The following is a 16,580-nucleotide window of genomic DNA, read 5'->3' on the forward strand; positions in this document are numbered from 1 at the left end:
CATGTACTGTAATTAAGTGTGACTCATTTCATTAAAATTGAACCATGGGCCTTTTGCACTAACCGGTAACATGGTAAAAATCCGCCATACTGGATGGCAAAAAAGCTTGTCATCCTCCACTGGGACATCGAGAACAAAGGAAAGTCAAGCTTGACAGGTTGGAATTCCTTTGTGTTTGAATCTAACACATTCTTTTGACATACAGTATGGCGGATTTTGTACCATGTGACCAGTTATTGCAAAAGGCTTATTCATTCATTTTTCAAACCCCTTTACACTTTTAGCCTTGCGGGTAACCTGTCACTGTCTGTAGCAAAAGGCGTGGTACTTTAGGTATCTAGGTTTACTTGAAGATGTTCCAAGAATCCCAATAGCGTTTCCACAGGCGGCTCGCTTGCTTTGCATTGGCAAACGTACAGACGCGTCTCTCAGCCAGCCCCAACTGTTTCACAGAATCAAAAAATTTAGGTTAGAATCACATTTGCATATTTGAAAACGGTGTTTGTGTCTAAGGCGAAAAAGACTAAATCTTAGGAGTATCATTTGAAACATTTGAATTACATGAAAGGGGATATAACCTAACCCCAAGGGAAACATCGAGTCCCATTTCGAAACCATTTAAAATACTCCCTTGTTGGGCCGTACTAGCGATAACACGCTGGAGACGAAATTCGCCACACAAGAGTTATTACGTGAAGCATGCTGCGCGAAATCCTCAGGAGGGATAACAACAACATCCTTTGAGTGGAAAGAAGACACTTCTGCGCGACACCATTGCTAATCGTATATATTCCAGTATCCCGCTGGACGGGTTTTGAAATCACACGTAAATTACACATACTCCCAGCAGTAACTCAAAGCTTTCCAGCACTTTGGTAGGCGTGACTTTGGACTGTAACTTGTACCACAAATTATAGAGCCAGAATTTTATTGATCTGATCGCTCAGTGAACACAGATCTAACCAAGGTAATGCAAATTGTTCAATCAGAACTGTTGGAAACGACTTTTAGGAGGGTTAATGCAAGTGATGTCTAAGTAGCGATCTGGGTCTATTCGGGAACAAGAAAATGACTCATAGAAAAGAATTCTCTTGGGAGAAGACAATGTTTTCACAACTTCCTATTCTTCTTAACTGGCTGAACTGTCCCGTCTTGGGACCTTGGGATCTCTCCACGATTTTTACGTATTATATTGTCCTCGTCCTTCTGCAGCCTTCCAATGCACGGTTCACAGATATACGGTGATGCAGGGTGCATCGCAAACAATGCAGAAAAGACTGATTTCTTCGTTCACTTTAGAACTCCATAACCTTGACCAGATTTCCGTCGCTTTACCTCACGATAAGGGACAAACAAAATACAATCATAGTTTTTATCTGTCAAAGGAAAATCCTGTTGAATTTATGTTGCATAACCTGTCCTGAGTATATCACGATGATGGCTAATAAAGGGTGATTCTAGCAATGCCTACTGTTAAGCAACAATTAGAGCGCTTTCCCAAAATTCCTGGGAAACAGCAGGATACTGAAACACGATTAGCAACCAGCGCAGACCTGTCCTCTTTACGTTCAAAGAAAATAAAAGACATCTGCGTGCTGGCTACTCATATTTGAGTCACACCAGGACAGGGCTATTCTGTCACACTTAAGAAAGAAACTTTTAACGCATAAATGTTAAAGAAAACATAATTTGAAGGAAGTATAATATTTTCATGCCTGCAAACTTCATAGCCGGCTTCCCAGGCAGCTTCGAGGTCATTGATGGTAGCTAGAGTTGCCCCATGAAGTTTACACAATCGCCCAGCGTCAAAGTAGTTTAGAGCATATGCGTAAGTAACCCTGACACGAAACACGCCCTTGGTAGGATTGTCGACTTTCAGTTTGCTTCTATCTGAAACGTAATTCAAAAATAATGGATTACTTGTTTACTGTGCCTTTCAATAATGTGCGGACTCAGACGTTTCAGATTCTACCAACCGTTACGCTTTTCACTGCCATCAATCACTGCAGCTGACCTCTAAGAAAATAGAAACGTGAACAATTTTTCTCCCAGGTCAATGTTCACCAGATTTGTTGTTCATGCAGATCATGGCAAATTTATTTTGACAAGCAGTTTTCTTAAAATTTGGAGTTTTTCTTATAGTTGATTGTGAAAAGAAATATTTTTTTAGCAATCACTTTTCTATTGTTAGATGATTCTTGTATTGGCTTTGATGTTGAGAGATTTGGTAAGTCAAGAAATGTTAGATGGCAGATACAACATGATCACGTTCTGAAACCATAGCATGAGTCCTGTGTGATGTGAACCTCAAAGGCAAAAGGATTCACCACCTCTTCCCCAATCCCCGTGGGTTGGGGGGTGGGGGGGGACTGCGGGTCTCATAAGACCAGAAAAAGCGGTCAATATTGAATTAAGATACACACTGGTTCAACAGCATTCAAACAAGGTCTAGATATCCAAAGACCTAATTTGGGCGTTGTTTAAAACAACAATTAGTTGACTGTGAGCGGCTTTGGATTACAGTAAATTAAAATGTTAGCGTTGACACATCAAACCAAAATATAATAATGAAGTGATACGAGATAGACGAAACGCAAAGACATGAAATCATGTTAGCTGAACACGGCAAATTCATCACCTGTCTGTTTCTTTCTGTTGCTTTTTGAACCTTCCTGGACAACCCATGCCATGTGCCTTGAAATATATATTGATATCAATAAAAAACAACTTACCAACATTACATTTGTCATCGATGAATGGAAGAACGGAAACTTCTAGTTTGCACTGACAGGAAACTGATCCATGCAATCCTTGGCCATCCCAGACGCACCTCCCTCCATAGTTACAAGGATTATTGGTGCACGGCGAAAAATTAAGAAGTGACTTTAAAAGGAGACATTAAATAGAACACATGCCAGCAATGTAATCATGTTAAAAGATTGTGTCCCGTTAATCATATATGGTTGACTTGACTGTATTTTGGCGATTATACTTGTGAATGAATAGTTTCAGTGGTCATGGAATTGATTGTCAAATGTGATGGAAGGGTCAAGCCGGCCTAATGATAATGACAGAAACTGAAAGAAAAACTATCTCAGAGGAAGAGAAATTAATATCTCGAAAGAAGGAAGACAAATTATTGAGACAGCTGCAAATTTGGAGTTAAGATAATTGACAACTGGTTGATAAGTTCTCCAATCATCCTTCCGAAAATACGCCGGCCTTAAAATATGCCTCTAAACGTCATCAGACGCAAGCATCTTTCCAACAACAATACCGTAAACCTCCAAGTACAAGCCGTGGGCTAATATTCAAACCTTAAATTACAGCAATCTGACTATTTCTCTACTAAGATTAATATATACGATGCATTACGCTACCGGTAGAGACCGTCGGTGACTTCAAACTAAATAGGGGAATCCACGATTTTTCTTCTTTTTTTCTCGTTCGTTTTCCTTTGTTTTGGTTACACGGTAAATTCAAAAAGGTCTATTAAATCCCCCAAATTTAGGCCATTCTATTAAGAGGGCCAATTTGGGTCTCCTAAATCAGGACCACATTAGCCTACCTAATTTCAAGGGCTAAAATGTACTTAAAGGGGAAGTGTCATGGGTTTTTTACTTCTTTTGTTAAAAATTGTAAAATAAGACCTTCACTTAGCTACAAAATGATTCTAGAAAAACGAGAGGAAAGAAATCAACTCAATTCTTGAAAGGGACAACTTGTGATCTGTTCCAGCGCATTTTGGAAATCAAAACTGCGATAATTTAGCCTAGCCTATTAGCCTAACATTTTTCAAGTTTCAATCCATATCGACTTACTCTGTCTCTGGCCAGAAGCACCAATCGACAGCTTTATTGTACAGGGGTTATAAATTATAACTAAACTAGACAATTTTTTTTTGTTTATGTTGATAGACAAACATTTTAGGGTTTTGAAATTACATCAAATTCGCGTGATACTTTCTCTTTAAGGGTTAAAATGAGTCCATGAAGAATGGGCTGAAATGGTCACTGGGGTTGAATCAGCTCCTAGTAGGTCACCAGGGCTACCTTGGCACTTTGGCCGGATGAAAGAGATCTTTTGAATTTACAGTGTATATTGAAATTTTGTCTCATGGTTGAGTTCATAAAACAATTGTTCCAGTAAACCTCCTCGTGCTCCATCCGTCTTGGAATATCTGTTAAATAAATGCTGTTTACAAGAGAAACCTATTCAACCAAGCCTCATGTCGGAAATGTTCTAATGGACACTTTTATACTAGAGGACGCATAATAGACTCATAATCCGTATGGACGAACTTGGGCAAACATTCCTTGTTCGTCTGGTTATGCGTCTCTACTGATAAAGACGGGCACACTGAAGATGCATTATGCGTCTAGACGAACTATCTTCCGTTGTGCGTCCTGAACGACGTTTATATACTGGAGACGCATAACTAGACGAACAACAAATCTTTCTCAAGTCTGTACAAACGAATTATGCGTCCTGCGGTATAAATTGTGAATTGGGATTAACGTGGGAATTTATGGGATCCCAACTCACCTCATAAGTAGTACCGTAGTAATCAAAGCCAAGCCTTTCTTGTATTTTGTGAGGCTCGTAATATCTCTCCGAGTTGCTTATTTCACAGGAGTGATACCCGGTGTTGTTATTTCTTCCAAAATTAAAAGACAGACACATGAAGGGACCATATTCTAAGCACAGAAACGAGCAGTCGAAGTAATCCTCAACTTTTTTCACCACCGTCACATTTCCAACCAGCGACTTGTCCTCCATTCTGTAAATATATCTCTCGCGCGTGGTAACACGGTGTCCAAAAGAAAAGAATGGTAGAGAAACAAGCCATCCAACCATAACTACGATAATCTTTAACGGGGTCATTTGAAAAAAATTTTTACCCTTTATTCTGCAAAGGAAACAAACAAAGGACAATTTTGCATCTATTGTTTTGCTTGTTTATTTCTATACATAAGTTGTCAGGTGTGTTCCTGTAGTTCGTTGATATCCGGTAGTAAATATATAATTTAGGTCCGCCCAAAAGTTTTAGTCGTGTCTTCAATACAAACAATTTATTTGAAAATATAAGTCGAAGATCGACTTAAGGCCAGTTTACATGTGCATTTTTGTGCAATTTCTGACGCATTTTACTACATTTTTGTGTGGAGTTCGAGTTGCCGTTAACTTGCACATGAAAAATGGCAGCCATTTTATTTATCGTGGCGATATCGCAGGGATTTGGCTAAGTCAGTAGTCATGTTTAAAGCTTGATGCAAAGTTGCGAAGTTGAAAAAGTATTGAAATTACTTCCAAGAGGAGATCGCAGAGAAGCATCCTGTAATACGCTCTAGGTTAATGAATTATCATGAGCTTTGATAATACAAATTGCTGCGACATCGCGCTGAAATCGATACCAGTAGAGCAAAACAAAATTCAATATGATAGATAAATTCGCTCAGTCCATGGCTCAACACTGCTTTAAAGCTTAAGCAGGGACCAATTTAGTAAAGCATTTACACTTATAACTAACAATCCTGCTATTACGCGCTCATGCAGAAAACAGGTTTAATAAACATTGTGAGAGGTTTTTAACGATAATTATTTAATGAACTCGTTTTGGAGCTCTTCTTTTAGTTTTTCCCTGTGCGCGCATTGCCAAAGTTCAACTTGTTAACTGTAAGTGTAAAAGTTTATTCAAATGACACCCAGTACCTGACCGTACGTACCTTTTCAGTCGCAAGTCTTTATTTTTTTCTTTGAGCTTCGCTTGTTTTATTGCAGGCACCCGCCATCACGCAGGCGGCCGAACTTTATGATAGTTAAAATGAAAATGGCCTAGGTCCAAAACTTCAGGATTAATTATAAAATCTTAAGGTTTTAATGTAATTCTTTTATACCTCATTAAAGGTCTTGGCACTTGAATAGTGTTTGGTTTTGATGGCAACACCAAAGACAACGTCGTTTAATTATAATCTACAGATATTATACTCTATAATTATACGTCCGTTAATCACTGTGTTATGTGAGATGGGGTTGCGGGATTTATCAATTAATCTGTAAATCAGATGGGACCTTTGAAGTTCTAGATAAAGCCGCATAACGGAAAGCATATTAATCTTGAATTCAGAGCCACCTGATTGTGTGGTTTGTAACATGAAAAGAGTAAAAACAACAACAACAACTGCAAACAACTGCCTAGACTTTGTAAACTAGCTTATTGATTACTCCTAATCCTTATTTATTGTATTCTACAAATAATTCTATAGCATGTATATTATATGATTCTCTCTCTTTTTTTAATTGTCCATATATTTTTCATTCACTTTTTTTTTTTGTATTTATTTCTCGGAGATACTAGCGCTTATACGCTACTCTTCAATCCAAGTTGAAATAAAGTTTTACTACTACTACTAACACATTATCATATCACGTCATATAGGATGGTGACGATGAAACAGGCTCCCAAAGCCCTTAGCTTGAGCCCAAGTATTTTCACCTTTGAAGTCGAAAGCCTTTCTACTTAGATCCCAAACTAAAATGATGATTCTGACTCAATGGAACCTTGGAGTGGAGTATGCAGCCCTAGAGACCTCGACAGTATCGAAAATGCCTTTGGATTGAAGCAAAATTAGAAATTTCAGAGTCAAGAACAAAGCTACTGAAGGATGCCCAACATAGCAACGAACACGAAATAGCTGTCCTGGCGGATAACATTAAGATGAAGGAAAAGGATCTTTAAGACGTGACTGCAAAACAAGGAGCCTCTGAGGCAGAATTGGCCAACTTGGCATGTCAAATGAGAGCCCTTGAAAAGAAAACGGATGACCTACACACAAAAAATCTTAATCTTGAAGCGTACTCGAGACGCGAAAACATCAAATTTATGAACGTTAAAGAGACTGCTAAAAGACATCAAAGGGAAGACACCGAGCAAGTTCTACGAAATTTCTTCAAACAAGAGCTTGGCTTCTTAAATGTAAGCGATGTAGAGATGCAAAGAGTACATCGCGTCGGGAAGAGCAGACTGAGACGGAAAACCGAGACCAATTCTCGCTTGCTTCTTGCGCTATCAAGACTGCGAGAAGTTATTAGCCATGCATGGAACCGGATATAAAATGTTCAGGGATCTTCCGAGCGAAATAGTTGACAGGAGGAAACCCCAGATCAAGACTTGAAATTAACACGAAGAAACGGTATCCCCGCTTCTTTAAGCGCTTCACAACCGGACAAATTTGTTGGAGGAAAATTTTGGCCGGTAGGTAAACAATTCGACGTATAAGGACACAAATGTGATACGAAAATAGCGCTTTAACATTGCTTTGTCGGAAGCGGACGCAAAAAACTAAACGTTAAACTACTAAGTTGTTCGCTACTTCTCGCCGTGCCTTATTAGTGTTTTTAATATCCCCTGTCTGTCTGTCTGTCTGTTTTTGTTTATGTTTTCCTTTTTTGGATTATTATTTTTGTGCACGTTATATGTCAATGTTCATTTTTGAGTTGGGGTTAAACGTTTTTTGAGGGAGTGCCACCAGTTCCGTACAACATACTTGGCGCGAACCATCGCCAAAACGGATCTTAAGATAGCGTCAATAAATGTAAGAGGTTTGGGAGACAAGGTACAACGACAAGAAACTCTCAAATAGCTTCGAGAAGAAACATGTTCAATCTTCTTCGTCCAAGAAGCACATTGTTCTGACAGCAGCAGGCATGACTAGCGGGCTGAATGGGGCTATCAAGCTCTATTCAGCTGCTGTTCTAGCAAAAAGGCAGGTGCCGCAATATTATTTAACAATAATTTTGCTTTTCAAATCTCTAAAAGTTACGTCGACCGGCGAGGGACGTTTTTTAATATGTGATTTAAACTCAAGTGGGAAACAGATGACACTGGCAAATATCTATGCTCCAAATGACGACAATCCAAATTTTTTCACAGCATTCTTTGAGCATTTAACGGACTTCAATGGTGAGGACATTATAATAGGAGGTGACTTTAATTTGGTTTTGGATGTTGAGAAACACAAAAAACTTCGGCCTTGCTAGAACTCACCAAAAATCTTTGAAAGTTATTAATAACTACTCTGAAAACTTAGACCTAGTTGGCGTTTGGAGAACTCTAAATCCGAAGTCTTTCATATATAGATGGCGACAAAGGAAACCTGAAATTCATTTTGTAGACTTGACTTTTTTATTATAAGTCAATGTACGCTTTGTGACACAATCAATGCAGGCTACAAAACGGATCATTCTATGATTACTTTACAAACAGAAACAATGGCAATCTTAGATTGAACGGCTCAAGTGGCACACTAAATGTCTGGCCGAAATATCCTGAAGGCTTGAGCTGCACATGGCTCATCAGTGTGCCTCAAGGAAAGACTTCTAGGCTCTTGTTCACCAAATTCGATCTGAATTGGCATTTAGGCACCTGTGGAGACCATGTTGAGGTTTTTGATGGCTGGAAAGACATTTCAAGTAAAATTCTTAAAAAATGTTGCGCTTTTCAGGGTCGTACAATCCCAAGCGACGTTCTTTTAAGTTGGCGCGCGGTAGATGAAGGTAAAATTTAGTACTGCATTTAGGCGTTGGGAGTTTGAGGTGCCAAATGCAACGTGAAGGTTTTGTGGCCAGGTTTAAAGATGTGAACAAGGAAGAAGACATACGTAAGTATTACCCAGAAAGACAATTTAATCTTGTTTACAACGTGATTAAGTATTAATCACTTCTGTATTTTGGCCATTTTGACTTTTCAGAACGGATGCTTTTACGTTTTATTTTATGGCTAAACTGGTCCAAGACGAAAATTAGCATTCTTATTTAGTCTTAGCTATTTTAGAAGGGTAGTAATATCACAACCTTATTGAACTAGTTTGTTTGGTCCGTATTGGAGAATATTAATCTCATTCTTTAACGTGGCGAATGTTTTTCCAATGCAACTGGGCCGATCAGGCTAGTTCAGTAGCATTTGTATTGTGTGAAAATTTGACTGATAAGAGTTGTCATGGCAACGAGCGATGTTAAGGAATGTCAGTGTTGTTAGACACTGGACGATCTAGACTCCGGATGATCACACCAGACTAACTTAGATTAGAGTGAAACGTAAAAAAGCCTCATGTCGCAGCAGGTAAGCTGCGTCTTCAATTTGCAAGCGCCAGAACAAATTCTAGAAGACACGTTTCTTGATGAACTTGCAAGTTCATTGTTTGATAAAACATAAACTAGCCTCATATAGATCGTTCAAACGAAAAAGAATGAAAGAAAGTCTTATAAGCTTTAAGTAAGTAATTAAACACATGATCGATCTATCATCCATTTTTCCAATAGAAGTAATTTTTTAAAAACGTTGCGTTGCAGTAAACGTATTTGTTGATTGCGTTCGATCGTAGAGAGAAAAAGCTTTTAGGCCAGGCATGTAATTGCAAGGAAAGGAACTGGAGTAGTTTCTTTTGCAAGAAAATTAAAGCCTTATTATGCTTATGCATTAGCACGAGCTCGTGGTAGGACCTCAACATTGTTAGGGGGCAGTATGCACGTGGCCGGAGGTAACGGGTTACATTCGCTCATTGACCTTTTATTGGTAGCCTCGAGTAACCTCCTTAGCCAGCCGGTTTGCCTCCCGCTAGTTGGGGTGCTTAACCAATTCTTTATTACTTTTGTGTAATCATTTAGAGGGCCTAATTCAGTGTCATTATAAAATTCTTTGGCTATTTAATAGCCAAAGAACGAATTTGTTAAAGTAGAATCGTTAAAGTAATGGATGAGTTTTGTTACGAACAACCCTACTAATGCACAGAAACTGCCATTTATTATGTTTGGCTGCAGATGGCTAGGATGGAAGCGAATTGCAACTTGAAAATATTTAATTGGTTAACTTTCAAGTTCTGCCTTTAAATTTTAGAGAAGTCGCTAAAAAACCTGATTATAATTTGTTCTTCTTAGGAGAAAAACCTTAATATTTTCGTTCCGGTGTTAAAACAAGAATTTCATGTTAGAAAAAAAGGTGCTTTGTTATATATTTGATCAGTTTTTACCAAAATCGCTGTGACAGTGCCCCATTGATGAGCCATTTCCTAGTTGCTTTAAAGCTCATTATGAAGTTAAGTGTAAAGTTTATTATGAAAATTAGTTTTCCCCTGGTTTTCATCCATACGGCAAACAAAACCGGTTTTCAGGGCGTGTTTGCATAAAACATCCTATCCTGTGTTCCGAAGGATTTTCTCGAGCGCAATTTTGGATCACCCGGCTGAAGGCAGTTTATTGAGGAAACGAAATGCAACATGAGCATGATAAAAATCGTGTGTAAAAATGCAGGCAACGACTCTGGTCTGAAAACGGGTACGGTAAATGTTTTACATATTTGTGGTCTGAGATGCTACCAAATTATCCAAGGAGTAATTCCCACCCTCTTGAGAACGAAGAATAAAAGAATAAAACTTTAGAAAAGGAAAAAAAAAAAAAACAGTCCTCTTAAGTTTGTGAAGCGGTGAGTGCGGAGGAATTACTCGACAGTTTCCTTTCCCGTTCGCTGAAGGTCCTTTCCTTACCCCCCCCCCCCCCCCCCCTCTGCTCCAGATTGTTGGGTCCTTCCGTGTCGGAAGTTTTTAGTTAGTTCACTTCTCGCTGTCGCTAGGGAGAGAAACGTCTGCTACGCAGCCAAAGCTCTTCCCTTTTTTCTGCTCACCAAGTTATTAACTGTTCATACTGAGACGTCAAAATATTGAATTGATGGTCAACTGATGTGAATCAGTGATGTGTTGAAGTTTATAATTCTTGGTATCGAGATAATTAAGAACTTCCCTATGGACTTGACTTCAAGTTTGAACATTACAGGTAAGCTTTTAATTGAAGTTAAAATTTTGTAACTTGTTTATGTCCGCAAGCTTCTGCACAGCCCTGATACATTAAACTTACTTAGGTGTACCTTTTTTTACTCAACCTTCATTCACGCTCGCTGTTTGTGGAAGGGGGTTAGTATGACAGTGGTGCACGTATAATTAATGTATGGCGTTGTGCGGAAGGCTTTCCAAACTTTCCCTTATCGTGCAGGGAGTCGATAACACTACATTCAGCTGGTTCTTGTACTTGTTGATTGAACAGATCACGCAAACTGTTTGCGGAATAAACGACGGCCGGTTATAAATACGGCTATAAATAAATTTGCTAAGGACGTAGCTGTTATTTAGTTTGGTCGAATTCTCTGCGTGGTAAGCCGAGTTTCTCTATCATTGACTGGAAGATGAATGGGCTTGTTATGGTGCACTTGTTTTAAAGTTATAAAATCAACCAGTGGCAAAACGTCAAATCTTAGAAAACAGAAATAATTATATTCGTCTAGAATGCAGCATTCTTTTATGAAGTCGATGACTCAAAAGCTTCCTGGTGAAATTTAATATTATATGCAGATCCGATAACTTCTAACAAGGAAGTAAAACAGATAACAATTGGGGGAGGGGTGGATGTGAAAGCAGATACAAGACAGGCAGATTAAATAAAATGTTTTTGGAATTCAAATACGATGGAGGATTAAAAAGGGATGAAAACGAAGCTTCACGCCGGAATCAAGCCATTGAGATACGTGAATAAATAATGAATCCAGCAGCTTCATGCCTGTTGTCTGAGACAGGAATTAACGCTGATTCATAGAATTTCGCCTATACAGGGAATAAAAAAGGAGAATCAACGCTACATAAAGTTTGCTTGATGAAAAATATCATTTAAAATTTACAAGTTAATTAAATTAGGCAGTGAACCAAGGGTTCACTGCTCACACGTCATTGCGGTCACGCAACATACAACTTTTTCGAAACATTCAGAGAAATCCACAGGTTCTCTTAATTTAACCATTTAACAAATATGTCTAATTGAATTAAAACGCAGCCACGTGGAACTGAAAGTGTACGACGCATACTTTTCAAATCCAATACAGATTTCTTGATTTTACTAGTTTTTACTTGAAATCGAAGTTAGTCCAAATAAGCCCTATTTTTTGGCATTGAGACCGGTTATCATGTAATAGGCCTTATCACGGTTTTCGACGCCATTTTGACGGGTAGGCAAACAGGCTCGAAATAACAGTGTTTGTATGGAAATCCGATGTCAAATAATTTTCATAAAACATCGCTTCTGAAAAAATCATGAATTGGAAACTTTTGGCACTAGGAAAAGGATTTTAAGAACAAAATTGGAGGGATGTAGCTGTGACAGAAAGCGTCCAGTCGTGTTTTGAACTTTCCATACATTTGTCTGTACAGCGAACCAGCCGTGAACTGCTAATAAAAATAGTTCGCGGGAAAAAATACAGGGAAATGTATAGAAAGTTCAAAACACGACTGGACGCTTTCTGTCACAGCTACATCCGTCCAATTTTTTTTCTCAAAAAAGCGATGTTTTATCAAAATTATTTGACATCGGACTCCATACAAACACTGTTATTTCAAGCCTGTTTGCCTACCCGTCAAAATGGCGTCGAAAACCGTGATAAGGCCTATTCTCTCGAGAATGAGGCGAGCAACAGAGGGAATCACGCTTGACTGAATTCTTTACTATACGATCACAGATGCCTTCCTTGAGTAATTTGATCAGTTTTTTTGTGAATTAAATTAAACTTTAGTCATTCTTTGTATAAAAACAAGGAATACAGAACAATCGGTGAAACGAAGAAAAATTCCGGGTCAGGATTAGTCAGTTACAAGAGATTTGACGAAAAAATGTTATTAAACATGAAGTCTTAAACCTTTGACTCCCAGAAGTGATCAATATGTAACTCCTCCTTACGTTATCAACACATCGTCAACTAGACAGGTTACGAGAATAAAGGAAATCATCGACTAGGTGACATCGTTTGATGTGACACCAAATTCTGTGAACCAACTTTAAAAGAAATGTGTGGTAGTCAGTTAGGAGCATTAACATTCAGATCATGGGAGTGAAAGGGTTAATTGTCTTATTTACTTGTCTTATTTACTTACCCATTTTGAACAATATTACTCCTTCCAGGTTTTCTTGCAGTCATCTGGATAGTAACTGTGTTGGCTCAATTTAATCGTAAGTATAAATAATTATTCATCTTTTTAAGTGTCTTGTGTTAAGAAAAGGGATTTGCAAATCCTTTGGACCCTAAGGGTTGACACATATATACATGCATGGTTTTGGACTGGGAGTATTTGCCTGCTTCTGCATGTGTTGATCATCGATGACTAAAACACTGTCACTGAAAAACTGACAGCAGCTGCATGGAGTTAAGGATGTACTAGTAGACAACAGACCTTGTTCGCTTCGTGGCTTTTGTTGCCCCATTACAGTTCCTGTTACGGTACTCTAGGGAGAAGAATTGGTTCTATTCGCGTTCTTTAGTTCCTTAAAAGCACGGCGGGAAGGCCAATTTATAATACCCTAAAACTATGCCCACTTTACGGACGACAGCCACTAGACTCCTGTGTCCATAGGTGTGCATTGTCACCCAGTAAGCTGTTACAGTTTATTAGCTGTTGTTGTTATTGACCTTTACAGGATGTAACTACAATAATTACAAATGGCTATACCCTGCAAGACTCCATCGCAGCTCTCTTTTAAGAAGCCCCAACTATCCGCAACCCTATGACGTGAATACAGAATGCTCGTGGCATATTCACACCCTTAATCCGCCTTGGATTGATTCTGATGACATTGTCAAAGTGACATTTGAGGACTTTGAGTTGGAAGGTGACAATCCTGACTCCTGTGTATACGACAGTTTAAAGTTTTATGATGGCCAATTACCACAACAGTCTAGCTTCCTTGGATCATACTGCGGCACAGTTCGCCCTGATGTTATTTACTCTCGGGGAAAGCATCTGGTAGTCAAGTTCCACAGTAACTCGCGAAATACTTACAGAGGGTTTAGCCTTCGTTATACAGCAGTTAAAAAAGGTAGAGCACTTTTAAAACGTCTGTATTTCAGTGCCATACTGTTACTATTGAATCTTTTAAAGACATCGATCTAGCATAATCCAGTGGTTAACTATAAGAGAAATATATTTGTGTCTAGATATTTGAGTGATTTTGTTTGGCGGTATATCGTTATCCACTAGCTTCAGAATCTAACGCTTTCTGGTGTTGTGATTCACAAGGTTTTTGTCCGTTTCCTGTCCTGACTGTTATGCCATGTTCTTGACGAAGCTTCTACGAGAATTGACTCCAAGCGGATAGCATTTTAACACTTTTGGCCTTTTTTTGGGGCTTTCAATATTAACAGCGAGATAGAAGGGAGATTCATCGGTCATTATGTATGTCTGCTAGGCGGTGATATTTGTAGGCCAATTAAAATAGGACATCGATCTGTGTTGTTCTTGATCTCGTGCATTTGAGTTGTTCCTCACAAATTGGGATATGATGGGTTTTATCAGCGCGCGTTTTCGGTTGCCTTTCCTTACCAACGCCGTCCGGATCGGTCTTCAACTGCAAATTACCCCCACAGAGATGCCTTTGTCTTTATCGGTCCTCATCCCGAAGTAAGTACAGTATATGATCAAAAGAGCGTTAGACAGAGCTCTAGGACAGGGCCCGCCAGCGGGTTTTATCGTATGTGTGGAAGATGAGGGGCGGGGGAGGGGGGGGGGGGGGGGAGGAAGGGCTAAAGCGATGGTGTTAGCGTGAGACGACCCCAGAAAAATTTTAAACTTAATTCTGGTGAAATGCCTAGAAATACATCAAAAACTGTCAACGCTGATGTAAATTTTCAATTGTATCAACCAAAATATGTTTCCTTTTCTTAATTTGAAGAAATTAAGGAGTCAATCATTCAGTCTGCCACGTACATTTGACCAACACAACAGGCTGATGAGGCAGAAATTTTCGACTTGTTTTCTTGTGAAAGCCAGCAGTTTGACTCAGTTTCGTTGTTCTTGTTTCCGTAAATCATATGTGCTTTTTTGTTCGTTATGGCAGCGGGACTGTACGTAATTCTCCGTTTCAAATATTTACGCGTAACGGCGATAAGTATAGGTTTTAAAAATAAATGCCTTTGTGTAAAAAACTTCCTCGAACTTATTCAGTGATGAAACTTTCTCTTCGGGAATCACCGATCCAAGAACTAATGAAAATAGGAACAACTCTGACTGAAATTCCGTGATTTCACAGTTGCGGAAATCTAGTCGTCCGTTCAGCAGCAAAACTAACGACAAACTGTCTGAAATTGTCACGTTTGTCGGAGAAACCTTAATACACTAAATAATATGTAAGGTAACTTGTTCCTGTGGACGGGGGGGGGGGGGGGGAGAAGGGCTAGCTCCACCCCCTCCACGGTCCCTGTAGGAGTCAAGTCCTAACACTTCATGGCTGTAAATCGTTGCCGGCGTTATCTTCATCGGAGAGTGGATCCGCTCTCATTGGGTTTTCTTTGTCGATAAAAATTGTCTTTCTCCCCGAAGAGCTTTAAATAGTTAGGTAAATAAATAATAAATCAATAAATAATTACGACTCGAAAAATTGCTCAGCTGCAGTCAGGAGCTTATGACCATAAGCTCCTGCTGCAGTTCATTATTTAGCAGTATCATATTATTATACTAGAGTGGATATCCACGATTATTAAAAACTGAATCATTGTATAATGCAATTCGAGGGGTTTGATTGGCTTAGTGGCCATGGTATATGAGCCATTATACCATGGCCGAGAAATGGCGACCATTAAATTGTCTGCTGGTTGTTCTTGCATAGCGAAATCAGTAAGATCTAGCAATATTTCTTGATTGTTTTTAATAAAACAATTATTCCACTTGCGCTTGTTGGATATGAGATGATTATAGCCAACTCGACGCTACGCGCCTCGTTGGCTATCTATCATCTCATATCCCACGCGCGCTCGTGGAATAATTGTTAATTATCCCGTGTGACGTGCAATTTATCTTTATTCTCTGTACAGAGGAAGCCTCTGGTATATGCCGCTCACCATATTTAGGAAGTCAAGTGTCAAGACTCAATGGATCCTCTGGAACATTTTTTAGCCCTGATTATCCTGTTCCATACCCTAAAGGAGCAACCTGTGTCTGGGAAATCACCGTTCCCAAAGGCAAAGTGGTAAAGCTGACATTTGAACACTTCGCCCTCGCAAGCCGTTCGTCTGATTGTCGTCATGACGGGAAAGACTTTGTGGAGATACGAGATTCCTTATCATCAACTGGTAAGGAACTCGGACGTTACAACTGTGATTTGAACACGCCAGACCCCTCGCCAGATGTCTATTCCACAGGAAGACACATGCTTGTGAAGTTTCATTCCAGCGTTGGTAGTTCTGTTAGAAGGAAAGAAGACAAAGGTTTTAAAGCAAAGTTTGAGGCCGTGGATCCACCAATTAGCAATCATAAGCTTGGTATGTCATCATCAAATTCTTCTTAAAATAGATGGTTGTGGCAACGAATACATAACGATGCATAACATTGTTTAGAAACACGTGCGTGCCAACAAAAAAGAAAACGTCAAACTGCCAAAATGTTTCTTCCATCCACACATCCCTCCGTCCATCCGTCTATCCCTCCCTCCCTTCTTCCTTCTTTCAGCTTTTTTTCTTCCTTCCTCTCTTCTCTCATTCTCTTTCTATTTTTTTCCTT

The 16,580-nt window shown here is 39.2% G+C and overlaps 2 protein-coding genes across 2 annotated transcripts in view; one reads left to right on the plus strand and one right to left on the minus strand.

Moving 5' to 3' along the window:
* Window positions 1-300: 300 nt before the first annotated feature.
* Window positions 301-4,779, minus strand: LOC146465385 (stabilin-2-like). Its single transcript, XM_085128832.1, has 4 exons — window positions 4,546-4,779; window positions 2,733-2,883; window positions 1,716-1,890; window positions 301-442 (listed from the first exon to the last, which is right to left on the minus strand). The coding sequence occupies exons 1-4, from the start codon at window positions 4,777-4,779 to the stop codon at window positions 301-303; spliced, it is 702 nt and encodes a 233-aa protein (XP_084984958.1).
* Window positions 4,780-10,601: 5,822 nt separating this feature from the next.
* LOC146465386 (tolloid-like protein 2) overlaps window positions 10,602-16,580 on the plus strand; it is a 28,692-nt gene continuing 22,713 nt past the window's right edge. Inside the window, exons 1-4 of the mRNA XM_085128833.1 lie at window positions 10,602-10,827; window positions 12,994-13,041; window positions 13,507-13,905; window positions 15,896-16,342. Of these exons, the coding sequence (XP_084984959.1) occupies window positions 10,797-10,827; window positions 12,994-13,041; window positions 13,507-13,905; window positions 15,896-16,342 (925 nt within the window). The 5' untranslated portion in view covers window positions 10,602-10,796. The remainder of the gene's footprint in view (window positions 10,828-12,993; window positions 13,042-13,506; window positions 13,906-15,895; window positions 16,343-16,580) is intronic.

Source organism: Pavona decussata, unplaced genomic scaffold (assembly GCF_977016875.1).
Source record: "Pavona decussata unplaced genomic scaffold, jaPavDecu1.1 SCAFFOLD_156, whole genome shotgun sequence".
In the NCBI taxonomy this organism is placed as follows: Eukaryota; Metazoa; Cnidaria; class Anthozoa; order Scleractinia; family Agariciidae; genus Pavona; species Pavona decussata.